The 17,075-nt window shown below is 43.1% G+C and overlaps 1 protein-coding gene across 5 annotated transcripts in view; it reads left to right on the top strand.

The window, feature by feature from the left end:
* The window catches only part of LOC140267210 (centrosomal protein of 128 kDa), a 41,569-nt gene extending 27,379 nt beyond the window's left edge, over positions 1-14,190 (top strand). For 2 of the 5 annotated variants that reach the window (XM_072362423.1, XM_072362421.1), the window contains exons 20-25: positions 6,196-6,245; positions 7,286-7,309; positions 11,541-11,618; positions 11,766-11,879; positions 12,886-12,994; positions 13,582-14,189. In XM_072362423.1, the coding sequence (XP_072218524.1) occupies positions 6,196-6,245; positions 7,286-7,309; positions 11,541-11,618; positions 11,766-11,879; positions 12,886-12,994; positions 13,582-13,655 (449 nt within the window). In that variant the 3' untranslated portion in view covers positions 13,656-14,189. Of the gene's footprint in view, positions 1-6,195; positions 6,246-7,285; positions 7,310-11,540; positions 11,619-11,765; positions 11,880-12,885; positions 12,995-13,581 lie in introns of those variants that run through there. The other 3 variants (XM_072362424.1, XM_072362422.1, XR_011907197.1) reach the window with 3 other exon arrangements.
* Positions 14,191-17,075: the final 2,885 nt, after the last annotated feature.

The following is a 17,075-nucleotide window of genomic DNA, read 5'->3' as shown; positions in this document are numbered from 1 at the left end:
TCTGCCTACACCCACAGAACATGTTAATAAAAGATGACTCAACAGATGCTCGGTTGCTCTGCATTTGGGCAGAAGCTTGGTTAACATTCTAATCCTCTTTGTGTGTCTGTTTATGCACAGTTCTGTATCACAACATCCCTTTAGCTGCAGCCCCGTGAACCACTGACAGTATTCTCACATTTTATGATAAAAAAAAGAAGCTGCTTGTGCACATTTCTCCCTACACCTTTCCCCTTTGCTGTTGCATAGCAACAAGCATTACTCCCCCCATCATTTACTTACTTTTGATGCTGCTTTCCAATGATATTCTTTTTTGAAATTCTATGTTGCTATCAATCGAAACTTTGATTTTCAGTGTCTTTACTGACCAACTCAATTTTACTTTGATGATATAAACAAAATTAACATTTGATGCACACTCCAAAAAAAAAAGAAAAGTTATGTTAATAGAAAAGAGATGAAACAGAATTCACAAGTAACAGCATTCTGGAAGATTCTCCAAACCACAAATTATTTAGGGACAGGTGAGGGTGTCAGGATTGGGTATAAAAGGTATAAAAAGTTTTCCAGCAGGGATGAGTCATCGCTCACCTTTTTATACCAACTTCAATCAGAGAATCATCAGAAAGTTCCCAAAACTGATTTTTTTCAGTGCCAGAATGCGAAGAACTTTGGTCTTTTCTAGGGCTGGAAAAATAATAAAATTTTGCCATTGCGATTTAATAAGCGATTATTGTTTAAGTTCCTTGTCCTTTGTATTTTTTAACAAATATAGGGATTATATCTTTCTGTTATAGTAGACAAACTCAGCTGTTTTCAGCTCTGCAGTCACTCTTCGCTTGCATTTTTCAAACAGCTCCAGTATAGCAACCTGGCTAAAATATGTTTGGGATGGCATGCTGTACCCGCTGTTCCAGTGTATTAAATTAGGCTGTAAACCCAGGCTTGGTCACCATGGTGATGGGATTGCCCCATGCCAAAAACTGTTATTGCTCGAGTAATTTCTCAGTGCCGTTTTGACGAACTTTCATATGGAGTCACGCTTTCCAACATTTCGGTGGGTGGGTGCTCACCATTCTTGCATGACTCGTTGCTATTTTGACACATGCGCGCCTGCACAGGCTCTCTGTCACAAACACACACAGTCTACACATTGGTGATGCCTACGAGAAGTTAATGTCAGTGTAACCTAACTTAGCCTAAAGGCTCCGATGAAGATAAAGGAAAAACAAAATCCATAATCCAACAGTGCAAACCAAACAAAATAATTAGTAGTCTATCCATGGGTATTCAACTTTCCAGCTAGCTTGAACAGTTTGACCTTTTTTCTGCCTAACATCTGCACTGCTGTTGTCCTCAGTTTTTGACACAATGGAGTTCTCACTTGAAGACGGTGTTGGGTCGGTGGATATTTTTGGTATTTTTGTGACAAATTTGTCCATTTTGTTGGCTGAATCGACCGGCCCAGAAGCACCCACGGAATCGGCGCCTATGCTGCCGGGTGCTGTGTTGATGATGCGATACGCTGCTAATCGCCATTTGAGCCATGCAGTTATCATATAAGGCTTTAGGTGTTTGTTTTTTTTTTTTAAATGTTGAAACACGTTTGTCGTGTTGCCTCGCGAGGTAGCAACAGTAGCAAGACCTGTTTTGCACAATACCTGGTGCTGTGCAGCATCCTCTTTTTTTAAAACCAAAATAATTCCACACAGCTGAAGAACTACTCCGCTTAGACACTACATTTTCTTTAGTGTTGGCTGCTGTCGCGGTTGTGCCTCAGGCCATCTTCATCTGCTGTTTTTTTATTTTTTTTTATTTGGCCCTTTGCTTGTTGAAAGTCACATGACTGAAATCACAATGTATGCGATTAGTAAAAATCACATTTTTTCACATCGCGATTTTTTATGGCAAATGCAATTAATGGTTCGGCCCTCGTCTCATCTACAGTGCATAATATTGTGAAAAGATTCAGGGAGTCTGGGTGAAGGTAAAGGTCAAAAAACGAAAACCACAGCTCGATGAATATGACCTTCGAGCCCTCAGGCAACAATGCACGAGAAACCGTGATAATGGCGATACGTGGGCTCTGGTGCACCTTTCCTTGAAAAACCATTTTCACTCAACGCAGTCCTCTGCTGTAACATGAAACTTTCTTACACAAGGAGAAAAGAGGAATCGGAATATCAACTCTGCACAGAAATGCAAACAAGCCCACGTTTCAGCTGCTTTAAGGAGAAAAACATCCGGGCTGTTGGCAGAGAACGTGCAAAAGCCAGCGAGACCTGTGGAGCAGCTGGATGGACACAGATTCCTCTGAAACGCTGCGACTAATAGAATCCTCAGGAGGAGAGAAAAGTAACTCAATAGTAAACTTGAGTGTTGCAGGCAGTTGAGGTTAGTTTACTGTCAATAAAGTTGGTCAGTGGAGACACTGAATGTGATTTTATTTATTTTTTTGGCATTTGTGTTTGTTGAATAAAGTTTCAGATAAATTGATATCCATAAGATCCAGTGGGATTTTGAAAGGAGGAAGTTTGTTTTTCTTCACTGCAGGCAAAAGCTCTTATATGAGCTCTTCCATACGTTTCCGTATCGTGTCGCATTTCTGCAGAGCAGACGAGACGTGCGACAAATACAAATTCGTTAACTTACGCTGGAAACTCGACTCTTATAAGTTCTTACATGAGCTTGTTTTAACTCAACAGATTAGCGCCCCCCCGAACTTTGCAAAGCCAAACAGAACTTCTGTCTGAGAGTTTATTTTGTGTCTAGCTGTGGTCTGTTCATTTTCTTTCAGAGCTCCCTGTTGGCCTCCTCCCTGAATGTGTAGATAACCGTGGCTCGAGTATTACAGAGCCTGCCACAGCTCTCAGGTGAGATGAGACTTGAGTGTGAGTCAGCAAAGATAGCAGTAGACTGCTATTCCTATCTTCCCTCTGCTGGCTCCAAAGTTGACTGTAACAGACTTGGAGGTTGGCATTGTTTTTTTTTTTTTCAAATATTTCTGTCAAGTGGTTTGGCTCGTGTGAGTTACTCACATCTTTTTGAGGAGGTGGAGGTGTCAAGCGCCCTCAGGAAACTGGATGTTGAACTTGTGGACATGTCTTGAGGTGGGCGTCGTGTCAAATAAAAGGGCAGTGTAGATAAAAACATTTGCAGAGGCCGTTGTTGGCTGTACGCTGTCGGAGAAGTAGCATCGGTGTGTTAGCGCGTATGTCTGATGCTCAGTTCTCACATTTAAGCAAATTTAAACAATGGTTTCCACCAAAGTGACCCATGTCGGAACCGTATGGTACTTGTGTTGGTTTGTAGAAGCTTAGTGAATGATTAAGATGAAATGTTTTTCAGCATTTTCTTCCATACATTAATCCTGTAAGGGAAACATTTTGTTGGAACTGTTCACACAAACCATTTTCAGCTTGGTTTTTTCAAGCTGAAAAGTTGGGTGGGTTTCAGTAAATTCAGAATTATTCATCTTAGTTAACGTCTCTTTTAGTCACCTCTGACTGATTTTAAAAGTTTGATGCTGCAGTCAACAAACATGACTTTGTAGAAGAAACGGTTTGTGTTCATCTACCTTTTCAGATTAACCAGACTGACGCGGTCAGATACACTGGATGAGCATTTCTCACTTGACTTAATCAAAAACAATGAATAAACACAGTTTTATTCGCTGGGAGTTTGTTAATCACATTCTCCTAAAATAGTCACTGTCTACTAAAACCTTTAGTTCTCATCCTATGTTGAAATCAAGAAGATTGAATTGTGTACGTTTAGGAGTATAAGTATTCAACTTGTATGGTAAATTACCCTTTGTTACAAACGCATTGCAGGTCTGAAAGGAATGTATATAAACTGAATTGAATTATCCTGTAAATATGTCACAAAATGATATAAGACGGTCGGAAAGTTGAATGGGCGGAAACTCGCCGCCAACAGTTCGACATCCGCAGTGCAGAGATGCTCCTTCACAGTAACGTATAAAGAGTTCTACAATGTGTTGTTAACAAGCCCTGCGGTCCCCCGTCCTTTGCTCCTCCCGCTCTGCCTGCGGTCTCTGTCTGCCTGTGTGATGAACTGCAGCTTATTTATAAAGCGCTGATGCACGACATACGTCAAAGCAAGAGCCATGTAGAGAAGTGCAGGGGTCCATTATATGTTCTGTTATATTCCTGATATTCCTGTGGTCCTCTTCACGGCTCGGAGCTTGTCCACAGGTTATCACACAGCCTATAAACACAACCGTTCACGGTGGTCTCAACCACACCTCTGTGCTGCACTCCCAACTTTACAGCAGTTTGTCAAACTTCTAAGTTTGGTTATATTTTATCTACATAATCTCTGCTGGAATAGTGTCATTTCCCTTCAGGGATAAATAAAGCATCGTCCAATTCATTTCCTCATGATTTTTTTTCTCCTTTCTGTTTTTTTCCTGCCCTACATCTTAAACATCTCCACTTCAGCTTGTCTTCCTGCAGGCTTTACTCGGCTCAATCAGCCGCTCCCTCGTGCATACAGCTTTGCCGTTCGTATGGTTACGCGTCTTAACAGATGTTAAAATGTGCCAGAATTACCAGCAGCGATCGTTCCAGGAGCACAGCATCCAGAGTAGTGTAAAAATTGTTTTTGGGAAAAAAAAAAAACTGTTTTCCGCTGAAAGAAAACTTTTTCGAAAATGGAAAAGTTTTTTTTTTTTTTAAAAATGAGACAGAGCTGGGGCTGCACGTGGTGTGGTTCTTAGCACCGTCGCCTCACAGCAAGAGGGTTCCAGGTTCAATCCGGTCAGGTTGTTTCTCTCATTTGTCTCTATGTGTGGCCCTGTGATGGACTGGCGACCTGTCCAGGGTGTAACCCGCCTTTCGCCCGATGACTGCTGGGATAGGCTCCAGCCCACCCGCTACCCGATTAACGGATTGACGGTATAGAAAATGGATGGATGGAGACAGAGCTGCTTTCTGTAACCTGCTGCTGCTGGTGTGGCAACATTCAAGAATCTGTGGGAGTTTGGAACTGAGAAGTTAGAGTTGCTGTGGTTTGTTCCACATGGTCATTATTTAGATTGTGGAAGGGAAACCTAAACCTTATTTCTGGCATGAAATACGTTTATCTACGCACCGAGAACAGTTTGGCGAAAGTCTGCGTCCTTCGAAAGCTATTTAGAAAACTCACGATCGGCGTATATCCATAAAATGGGAGTTAATGGGGCAGGGACGATGCAGCCTCTAAATAAGGCATTATCTGTCTTTATTTCACCAATACTTTAAGAAGAATGAATGCACAAACATGTACTATTGCTCTGTTACCACATAGCTACTGTTATGTGGCTACTTGCAGCTATAGGAGAGCTAATGGAGGGAGTTCTACACACACCTCTACTGGGACCACTTCATCGACACGCATGGCTGCAACACAGCTCATTGACATCATGTCAATATTACTAAGATTGCTTAATGTCATGTGATGTCATCATTTCCCAAAGCGCTTTCCCGGTTGACTTGTTTTATTACAAACGGTCAAAAACTCACTTCATGTTGGCTGAACAAGAAACTGTTTGAGACGAAATGAGATTTTTAGCAAGCTGTGAAAACATTAGACGGTGGTATCTCTGTGGATATGTTTGTCCTCGAGACTGATTTCAAAGAGTCATCTGCGTCACTCTGAAATATCAGCAGAGTTGTTATTGCCAACGTCAAAACGGGAGCCACGGCGGGTAGCGAAGTGCACTCAGTGTTGCCACAAGCAAAGCTGTACGGAAAACGGCTTGCATCAGCAAATTTGGAATGAAGATGCCTTTTAAGAAGCCATGCCAGCGTGGCTGCAGTGTTTCTGAGGACTGCTTTGTTACCTCTGCAACCTACGCAGATCGGTTGATGACACGGACACACACACACACACACACACACACACACACACACACACACACACACACGGCGATCGCCTGTAAAGTAACAGCGAGTGCTGCACAAAGAAAACACAAAGTGCTTGCGGTCTCACCCTGGCCTTATGGCCTCATCTTTATAGCTTTGGAGATAACTGCCGCTGATGGATTGCAGGTAGAAAACAAAACCGTTGAGTAGCAAATAAAATGGGAGGCTTGAACTTCCTATGTCATTATATTCCGAGTTAATGGGGATCCGAGAACTCGGCTCGTGAACAGCGCGTTATGTTATCTAACACCCAAACCTCTCTTTGCAGAGCTGTTGGAGAGAAGCCGCAGGAAGGAGGAAGAAATGAGAAGCCTTCAGGTCAGCATCATTTATCTTTATTAATCCATGCAGCCTCTGTCTGTGTGCACTGGACAGAAAAGACTCCGCTCTATGAGGAGATGCTGCACTATATACACCACTTTCCCTGTCTTTTTTTTTAAAGAAACTGCTTGGCTGAGGGAGATTTCAGTTCTGTGCTGCTGTTCCCAACATGAACACACAGCTGTGAGCATGACAGGCTCCTTGCAGCCTTGCTTGGACAAGTCGCTAATTACTGCAGACACGAGGCCTTGCAGTTTAAAAGCCACTAAAGGCTGCCACATTTTGCAGGCCGCCCACTCACCTAGTCCTGAATAAACTGGCCCCCAGTGACTCACAGGCTCTTAACTCGCCAATAAACGGGAAAGCAGATGTGTGGACATGCAGCATACGCAGCAAAGAGTCTGCGAAGAAGCTGGCTCTTTCCAGAAGTGTGTGTTTTTGTGTGTGCGTCGGCTGGCGAGGTTCCATCTGTGGCTGCATGATGGCTCCTGTCAGAACCCGCGCTCGGTCTGAGAGGCAGCCGAGTTTTTAATCATGGAGGATCAGGGGAGAGAGATTCACATGTGACGAGGAAAAGACTAATAGAGCGAGGGACACGGATAGAGGTTAGGAATGAACCGATGTGGAGGGGGCGGGGGGGGTGGCTCTGTCAGAAATCATCAACACGTTGCAGGCAGAGGTGGAAAGGCAGGCGGTTGAAGGGAAGAGCAGGTGTGCGTTTGAGTGGCAGATAAGAGCCACAGCATCACTTATGCATCGTTAGACAGGGAACATCAGTGAGGAGGCTGGATGAGAGGCGAGAGTATTTTGTCTCTGCGTGCGTCTGTTTGTGCGATAAGAAGTTTGGTGTGTGCTGCAGACTCTCCCGAGCCCCTGCATTTCCCTCCCTCATTATGTCAGCACACCCCATTCCTCTCTTCTTTCAGCTTTTTTCTCCCTCGCATGCATCGATCGAGTTTCTCTTTGTTCAAACTGTTGTCTGGACTCACTGTTGCATAGTCTGAAGTAATATTTCTGTGTTGCATGTGTCCTTCCAGGATCGTGTGCTGGATCTGGAGATGGTAAGCTGAACATTTCCCCAATTCAGACAGATGGGACGCTGTGTAGAACATCAATAAAATCCTAATGGAACGAGTTGCACTTTATTCGTGACAGAACACGGAAAACAGATCAAATGTTGAAAGTGAGACATTGTGCTATTTCAAGAAAAATGTTTGGCCCATCTTGAATCAAAAGAGTTGAGACAGGATTATGACGACCTAAAAAAAGTCTTCATCTGGGTGGGAGCATATGTAGCTCTAATACCTCCATATACCGATGAAAGAATTTCAAATTTTGATTAGTCTGACCCCAGAACAGTCTTTTTTTTTTTACTTAGTCACTGATAAAGCAGCTGCATTTCTGGGTCGCATATGGATTTAATTTGGCATGACGTAGCTTTGACCTGTATTAGAGGAGGACAGACTGAACTGTTTTATCAGACAGTGATTTCCATATTCGAACCATGCCTGTTAATAACAGTGCTGCCCGGGGGCCCCCAGACTTGAGCATAAAGTATTGATTTCTTGGCCTTGCACACAGAGACGTTCCCAGAACGTCCCTGTTGATTATGTTATTTCATGAGGGGATTTGAATGTTCAGTCTTCACAGTTTCACATTGAGGATGATGATATATAGAATTGCTTTGTAGACTCAGAATACTTCAGGTTGCCGAACCTCTGCCCATCTTTACTGCAGAGAGACTCAGCCTCTCTGAGGTGCTCTTCTATACCCAATAAAGTTACTGATTGGTTGGCGGTTAACCTAATCAGCTGCAACACGTTCCTCCAGCTGTTTCTTTCTCGCCGGGTCCTTTCCCAGCCTTTTGTTCCAGCCTCCAACTTCTTTTTGGACGTGCTGCTGCCGTCGAGTACAGTTTGAGCGATTATTTTTCACGAAATAATGAAATATCTCACTGTCAGCATTTGGCATGTTTTCTGTGTTCTTCTATTGAATGAAATGTTGGTTTATGAGATTCACAAATCATCGCATTCTGTTTTCCTTTATATTCTACGCAACCCATCTTTGGAATTGAGGTTGTAAATTGGATTCCCGCTCAGAAAAAAGAAAAAGTTATCCCCTAAGTGCCCTGGAGTTAAATTGGAAGTCATGATGACTTTCATCATGATTTGATTTAACTGCGGCAGGCTTTATTTGTATAGCAACCCGTGGAGGCTAACGCAGGGATAGAAATAATTGTTTTAGTCAAGGCTCAGCACTCTGTTAATCATCATACGTCTTCCTGATGGCGCTAAGAACCGAGCCGCACTGACAGCACCGTATTGATCTCACCATCCGCGCTATTAATGTCCACCACCAACATCCTTAATCAGCCATTTGATGCCAGTCAGCAATTTGTTAATTCATTAATTAATTACTACTGAAAGGTCATATTGACTGAAGCACTTTTTACTCTCCTGGAAAAAGAAAAAAAGAAAAGAAATAGTCAAAGGCACGCTGGATATCCGTCACAATTATGTGCAATGCTTGTCTACTTCAGCCTTTAAGTAGCTGTTACAAGAAATGAAGAGGGAATGCTTTGGACCGCCGTCAACTCACACATTTTCCGCTTGCTGCAGCTCCACATTGGCAGGACACATTGACCTGTATTCCTCTCAGCCGCCAGGCTGAGGATCATCCAGCAAATCTTACTTGTCTTGTCAGCGTGCCATTCGTCGAGGTCGTCGGGGTGAAGCCATCGAACCGCCGGGTCTTATGATGTTTAAATGTCGAATTCGGATGGGAAGAGGGAGGCTACTGAAACGTACAACGGAGGAATTGAATGGAGTGCAGCTAGTGCGGTTAAATGATTAAAGATTGTGCTGAGTGTGTTGCGACAAAAGTCTTTTGAATGAACTAGGCCGTGCAGCGCAGCGCTTCCACTGGGAAGGACGACAACTGGTGCTGAATGCAATCCTGCCAGAACTAGTTTAACAGGGGCGGAGAAGAAGCATCAGTATATCCCAGGGATGACAGTGGTCTATTACAGTTCTATTCCATTAAAAATGTATCTCTCAGGTCCCGCTGGGAAAGTAGTGAAGACGCAGTGTATAGCCCCGTCATTCCCAATTTGATTCCAGTGAAGCTCTTGGTTTATCGTGTTTCTCTTCAGTGAGAATGCCGTCTCTCTGCCTCTGTCCAGTCAACACGCTATCAAAACAAAATGTCCTTTCAGCATCGTATTCTTGCTCAGATTTTGCTTCGGGCTAAACATCTTCCAAAGGGAACCGGCCTGAAAGACGTTGGCAGCATTACCAGATTTACTGTCATCGCTTCTGGTTGTTTTTGTCATAAAATGATGAAGTCAGTTTCTTGCATTCCTTTAGCATCAGGTGTGTCTGTAAAATGAAAGTAAGAGAATGAGAGAGAGAGGGCGGCTTGTGAGATAATGTTTATGCCATATAAGTATACCTCAGGGCAATATTTTCTACATTTGAATGAAAATAGGATAAAGCTCTTAGGCCAAGTCAGTGTGCCGTGTTGAATTTGGCTCCCCCTTCACAGGCGCTGGGCGGACCCTCGGCTGATGCCAAAGCTAGTGGAGGAGGAGCTGTTTCTGGGGATTGCAGCAGTCCCTTCTTAAAGATGTGAAAAATAAAGTCCTTCAACCTTTTTCAACTCTAAGGTTTTATGTATCAGGACATGATACTAATGTTAATAAGTATATTGATAGAAAATGATCTGTTCCTCACCAGGTCGTAAAATGGAGCATGTGGCAGGTTACTGTGTTGTTATTTATTTAACAAAACTCAACCGAAATGCAAGTAGCCTGTAGAAACTATCTTTAGTGACAGTAGCTTGAAGTATTAAGTGTCCGTATGACGTTTTAAGTCTCCCACATTGTTGTGGAGGAATTTTGGCCCACTCTTCTTTACCCTTCATCGGTTCATTGAGATTTGCTGACATTGCAGAATACACATGGCGTTTCAATCAGGTTGAGGTCTGAACCATGTTCACACCTTTTCAGACATTTTGTTGTTGTGCTGCTGTCAGACAGATATGCTGTTTAAAACAGAAGAACCTTTCTCCTGACAGACATTCCAAACAAGCCACGCTTGTTCAGTCTTTTTCTGACTGTACTGTCATGAACTTTAACATTTAACATGCTAACTGAGGCCCGTAGAGTCTGAGATGTAGCTTTTGGTTTAGTTTTTTTTTCTTCCCCCAGTTTCTCTGAACATGGCTCAGTCTGACCTCGTACCCATTTTCAGATTGATGGCCAGCAACGGTCGCTTCTTCAAGATCGCTGCTGATGTCTTTCTGCATTTTCGTAACACCCCCTGAATGTTTTAAACTATCAAAGTGAAAAAACTTCTGCTTATATAGAAGTACTTATACTTACTCATGGTCAATAAATCAAGTGTTTTTTATTAGTACCACCTTCTTACTCTCTCAATTTCTCAGAAAGCAAAAGATAGATACTTTATTAATCCCGAGGGAAATTCAAAGTACTCAGCAGCTACATAGATGCCTGTAGGCAGTTTAGTATTGACAACAAACAAAAACTCGACTGGTAACAACATGCAGTAGGATATGAGTATATAATAAAACAGATATAAAAATGTGCAGTGTGATCATGTGCAAATAGTTCAGATTCGTTGATTTGAGTTTGGGTTTAATCGTGATCCTCCCTGGCCACCCAGTGAAGAGTTTCATGCAGTTTCTTAGGGTGTAAAATCAGTACTTGTCTCAGTGTCGGCATATGTTGCTGGCTATGCCGCACACTGCTGTGTGTTCCATTATCTGTGCAAATATAAAGGTGCCGGCCGACTGTACGGAGCAGTTAGACCCAGCTGTGTGCTGTCGCAGCTTTTCAGGTTTTCACATGGAATTACGTCTCACTTGCCCGGTGTTTCATTGATTATTCCCTCCTTTGCCTCCCAGCCTTTGATCTTGTTCTTAAGTGAGAAGTGCTGACGAATCAGGACAAGTTATGAGAGGGAGTGAGCCAGGAGATGTAACAAGGATGTAGCCACAGATATCATCTATAATTCATTCTCCAGCTGTTGGTTTTGTGCTTTGGTGTGGTGACCTTTGCTTGTCCTTTACATGGTTATTACAAGGTTATTACATGGTTCCTACCACAGAAGACAATTAATATCGTGTTAAAAACTGAATTGTTCTTGAACAAAGTCTGAAGCTTCACACTGAAGTAATTTTATGTTATTTAGGTATTAATCTGGTTTAGTTTGGTTGCGTTGGTTCATTTTCAGGTAACTCTCCCTAAAATCTCTTTCTATGTGTGGTTCCCAGAACACAAGAGTAGCACTGAACCACTTGGAGTCAATTCCAGAGAAAAATATTCTGATGGAGAACTTCAAAGATTTGGAGGTGGGTGCACGTAAAGTCTAGAAAGTTTAGTGTTTTTTTTCCCTTTTTTCACAGTGTTACGCTGCATTTCTCAAGCCTGTTCAGGCCTCCGCTCAGTCCTCCTTGTCCTGATAATGGCCCCCGTTTGTTTGTTGTTTTGTTTGTCAGGAATCGCAGCAGCAGAAGGAGATCGTAGAGCAGCGCTACACTAAATACAGAGAGCTCGTCTGGGACCTGCAGCACCAGCTGGACGAGTCCAAACGCAGAATCCAAGAGTTCAGAGTACGTGACTCGCACACGGAGTCAGTGCTGTAATGTGAATGAGCTTCATAACGGCCCGACAACGTTCAAACAGCAACCCACGCTGATTCTGTTTCCAGCACTAATTGCGCCGCTTTGTTCAAACGGTCGTTGTTTTGATAAGGAGGGTCTGACTTTGAGAGTCTTACTCACCCACACAGATGCCAGTGTGTACGCTGCAGTTAATCTGCAACTTTCATGCAGTGTTAATGTATCATCAGTGCTCAAAGTGAGCCAGCGTAGGCTCAAACGAAGCCCGAGTATTACCACTGTTAGTTAGGACCGTCACTTTCTGTGCTATAAATCAGTCAAGGGAGCCATCTAAACATCATTGTTTGACAGCTGATTGCCATCAGCAGTTTGCAGCCTCCCTTAAACAGCCATACAGCCACTTTTTTAAATGATTTTTCTCGTCTCGATTAGCCTGTTGGTTCGCCAGACGACTCCCATGTTGAATCATAAGTGGCCATTGCAGTAGCTTATTAGCTGTTGCACATTCGAGGTCTGTTTAAAGAAAATAAGAAGATGTAAGAACCTCTTTAAAGGCTTTTACTTTGACTGCTCTGCAATGCCAACAGCGACTGTCGCTAAAAACCAGAATTCCTTCTTTGGTCGGTCCCTGGCCCGACAGGCAAAGGCCCTCGGTTGCTCTGTTGCTTCAGACGAGCAGATTCTGATTGCTGTTCAGTTCTGGTCCACTCATTTGTTTCTTTGTTGGCTTTCCTCATACAGTTAGTTGAACTGCAGCTAAAACTGAAGCCTCGGCACCAACTAAAGAGCCGAATCAGCAAACTATTTCAATAAAAACTTAAGTAGTCTTGGCTCTGTTTCCAGCCTCTGACTGAAGTCTTGCCCGGCAGTTCTTTTCAGAGCAGTTCTGGACTCATGCACAGTGAGATCTGTTGTCCAAACTGTTAGGATTTTACATTTGGCAGTTTTTCTGTCGTGTTCCCTGATTTATTATTTTTTTTTATTATTTTCTTTTTAGGACGAGAAGTTTGACGCCACGTCCAGGAGTTTGAGACTTGCTGCTCTGTCTTCCTCCATCAAAGACCCCGGCACGTTCCTCAGCAGCACACAGATGTCCGACTCACTGTGTGAGTGTTCACTCTCTGTGTGTTTGATGCTCGTCAGACCTTTTTTGTTTCCAACATTTTCTTAAAGCGACATTTTCAATACAGTATTTCATCTTCTGAAAGGTTCTAGTTCTGTAATGTCCATGATATTTGATCTGATTTCACACCTTAAGGACAGTACCGGACTGAAAGAAAACCGAAAGCATCAATTATCTGTCGCCCTTATTTCTAATAATCGTATTTGGATTATATTTGATGCTGAAGCCCACATCTGTTTTGTTAAATAATGCAGTAATTGTGGGGTAAGCAGCACTACACGGACAGGAAATCAGTGAATCCTGATGAGAAAACTAGCAGTCACACACCCTGTATGGCATCTGTTCAGCTGCTGCGATGATACAGAAGTTAGATAAGAAATGGGAGATCAAAAACCTCCCTGTTGAACACACAGACCGAAGCTGACGTGTCACTGTGGTTGAAATGTTGAGAGGTGCCTGGCTTTGTATCCACTGACCTGCCAGAACGTTTCTAAGGCAGTGCAGATGGGGATAAACAGGGTCATTTCCACACATCCATGAAATGTTTCTGTTTCTGTTCTCCTCTCTCAGCCCCTCTCAAACTCCTGACCAGTTCAGACCTGGAAGACTCCAAAGACGGCGGGGACCGCCTCCTCTCGCAGTAGTTCAGCCTTGAGCAAAACCTTCACGTGCAGCCTTACAGACGCTCAACACTGATCCTACTCAATTACCTCAAGCTGGCAGTCGCTGATGGTGCTGGAGAGCACGTAGGATAAGACTGAGATTCCAAGGCAAACTTTTGGAAACACTGTGGAAGAAGAGATTCAACGGAGAACGATGCGACGTGTTATTTATAAGCAAATGCACTGAATGTATTTAATGTATTTTAAGAGCATAAAACCAAAGTAGTTTCACTGTTTGGCGTCTCTCCATCGTTCCATTTCACCTGCTCTGCAGCTGCTTTACGTGTCTGCGATCATGCCAACGTCTCTGTGCTAAAATGTGTAGTTTCTGAAGCCCGACTTCAGCTCTGGTGCCTTTTGAACAGCTTGCAGTAGTTTTTACAAACTTTTTAAAATATTTTTTATCATGAAGGCTTATCTCTGTTACCTTCCCTTTTAATGTATTGACCAACTCTCTGTTTTTCGGTGCAATGCAATATATATTTGTAAAAAAGAAAAAGAAGGCGCCAGCCAATGTCTATTTTTATGAAGTTTGCGGGAAGATTGCACAGCAAATAAATCTGCATGCAGCTAAGCTTGGTTGTATTTGCTTTTATCCAAAGCCTTCAGGGGAAGGTTGCTTTCAGTATAAGCAGAGGAAGAACCCCCAAAACTGACTGAATACAGTAAAAAAAGCAGACAGATAAGAGTACAACTAGATGCTCTTATCAGAACAGCAGCGTCATGTTGGGGCGTGTAACTGTGGCTAATCTATTTTTTAGATTTGGAACACGGTTTCTCTGTTTTCCACTCGGATATTGTTCTGCTCTCTCAAACCTGCCCTTACACAAAAAGTTCCGGAAGAACGCGCCCGTAAAGAAGCTGCGACACGACGCCGGCTCATAAGGTTCTGTGTTGGTTTTTTTTGTCTGTTTTTCTTTCTTCCTCGCAACAATTCAAGAGCGAGCAGGAAAGGATTGAAGGAGAAGGGCTCAGACTGGAGAGAATGAAAAGGCTGCAGTGAGCAGAAACGCAGTTTTCAGGTGAAGTCGAGCATGCTTGCTGACGCCTTTCTGAGTGAAAGAGTGGATTTTTGAAGGAGAGCTGTATAATTATCTGAGCCTGCGAGCAGCAAACCCTGCTCTTAAACTGATAAAAGAAGAAGAAGAAATGTGCTGCCATATAAACGCTGTGTAAAATGGGGAATAAAACCAATGCTGGGATTTTAACTGTTGGCTTCAGCTCGCAGAGTTTTATTTTGACCTGACAAGTCCTGGATTGTAAGAGTCTATCAAAGCTCCGCGGCTTTGAACATGAATGGAAACACCCATCTCATCATATTGTCATGAGCAACACACAACACAAATGAAAGAAACTAAAATGAGAAAAAAAAAGGCCCTTTTTTAAAGGGGGTAACGAGGGTCAAAGTGGAGCTGCTCAGGCTTTCCCTCCCTATCCTCTGGCCTCCTCCAGCTCCTGACCTGGGAGGAAACTCATTTCCATCACCTATATCTGCTAATATATCAGCCGGTTATCAGCTCTGTTTCCTCTCCTCTCGTGAACAAAACCCAGAGGCGGTTAAACTCCCCAACATGATGCTATAACTCATCCCTAACCCATAGCAGTCAAATCCACTCTTTTCTGACCAGGAACCTTAGATCAGACGTGGTCCCAACTGCTTCACAATCGGCCACAAAGGTCATCGCTTATTGAAGCCAAAACAATCCAACCCAGAGCAAAAAATGTGATTCTCCACCCGCATGCATGGATTGATGCTACTTTAGGATGTGTTCAGGTCCATTTTCACCTGTCGGATAACATTACATTTTCACTCTGGGGCTCTTGAATGACGTCTGGCCTTGTCCTGCGGATGTAACCACTTACGTCCATGGAAAAGTCGCCACCTTGATGGTAATGAAGCATCGCTCCAAATTGCCAATACAACGGTACCTTTAATGGCACATGGGCTAAGTCATCCATGTCATGGACTCTTGCTCCCCTCAAACAATCACAGATGCAGGCTCATTGCTCCTTTTGCTCCAGCAATGCTGAGCTCAATCTGTGGCAGTGGCAACCAGTAATGGCACTTAATTTGGCAACCTGAGGGTGCCGCAGGAGGTGCCAGAGGGTGCCAGAGATGATGCCATTGCCTTGCCACGGCTGCTGCCACTGTTTGTAGAAGCCAATCCTGATTTTCCACGAACAGGCTGTCAGTATTATTAGCTATTGCCTGTTACTCAATAATACTTTAAAATAATGATGCAGTTATTGGTTGTTCTTACATAAACAGTGTTAGACCCATAATATTTTTTACTATTTAAAAAAAAAAAAAAAAGATTATTATTTTTCATGTCGTCTTTGGCGTGGTTAAGGCCAACAGTTACCATTCGTCCTCTTTAATAAACCGACTATTTGTGGAATAGCTCTTTGTCATCCATTCAGCACGTCCTGCCGGACGCTAGACATAGTTTCCATCTCAAGTAAATGCAGTATATTATAAGAATAAGAATTCCTTTATTCATCCCACAGTGGAGAAATTTTCACGTTACAGCAGCAGCCAGAGATAAAAATACCAAAATAGTGCAAAAATATTATGGGTCTAACACTGTTTACTAAAGAACAACCAATAACTGCATCATTATTTTAAAGTAATTATTGAGTAACAGGCATTAGCTAATAACTATACCCATAGCCTGTTTGTGGAAAATCAGGATTGGCTTCTACAAACAGCAGCAGCAGCCGTGGCAAGGCAATGGCATCATCTCTGGCACCCCCTGCGGCACCCTTAGGTTGCCAACTGAAGTGCCATTGCTGGTTGCCACTGCCACGGATTGAGCTTGCTGTTGCTCTTTTGCTCGTAACGTACTGGATGGTCATTAATTTTATTTGTATTTCTTTAATTCCTTTTTTGTTTCTTTGAACCAGATGTTAGTGTTTTCCATAAGCAGTTGAGACGTGGACTTATCAGACACGAGCTAATGTCCACAGAACTCGGCAGTATGTCTGTGCTCCCTCCCTGCACAGAGTAGTTTCAGGCTACGTTTTTCGATGCAGTAACGGACTGCTGAGGCTGCAAAAGTCCTGCTCTTCCACGGGTGGCTTTGAAAACTGCGATTTCTCCCGGCTCTCTGAATCTTAACAGTAGATTCTTTGCAATCTCGCATTTGAAAACATCTTTTGGAACTAATCGATGATTCTCTGACAGAGTTTGACACAAAGTGGTTAGCCGGCACACATCCTCGTTCGGAAACCCTGAGCCTTTGACGGACGCTCCTTTTATACCCAATCCTGACACCCTCACCTTTCACCAGTTACTCACCAGTTACTCCTTTAATCTACAAACGTTCCTGTCTTTCTTTGACTCGCTCCTAACTTTGCAAAATATGGTGGAAAATATGATATTGTAGTCCCGTATGGTGGCTG

Source organism: Leuresthes tenuis, unplaced genomic scaffold (genome assembly GCF_036924035.1).
Source record: "Leuresthes tenuis unplaced genomic scaffold, fLeuTen1.0.hap1 SCAF_13, whole genome shotgun sequence".
NCBI classification, from domain to species: Eukaryota; Metazoa; Chordata; class Actinopteri; order Atheriniformes; family Atherinopsidae; genus Leuresthes; species Leuresthes tenuis.
Note: the sequence above shows the minus strand (reverse complement) of the source record. Positions and strands in the feature narration are given on the sequence as shown.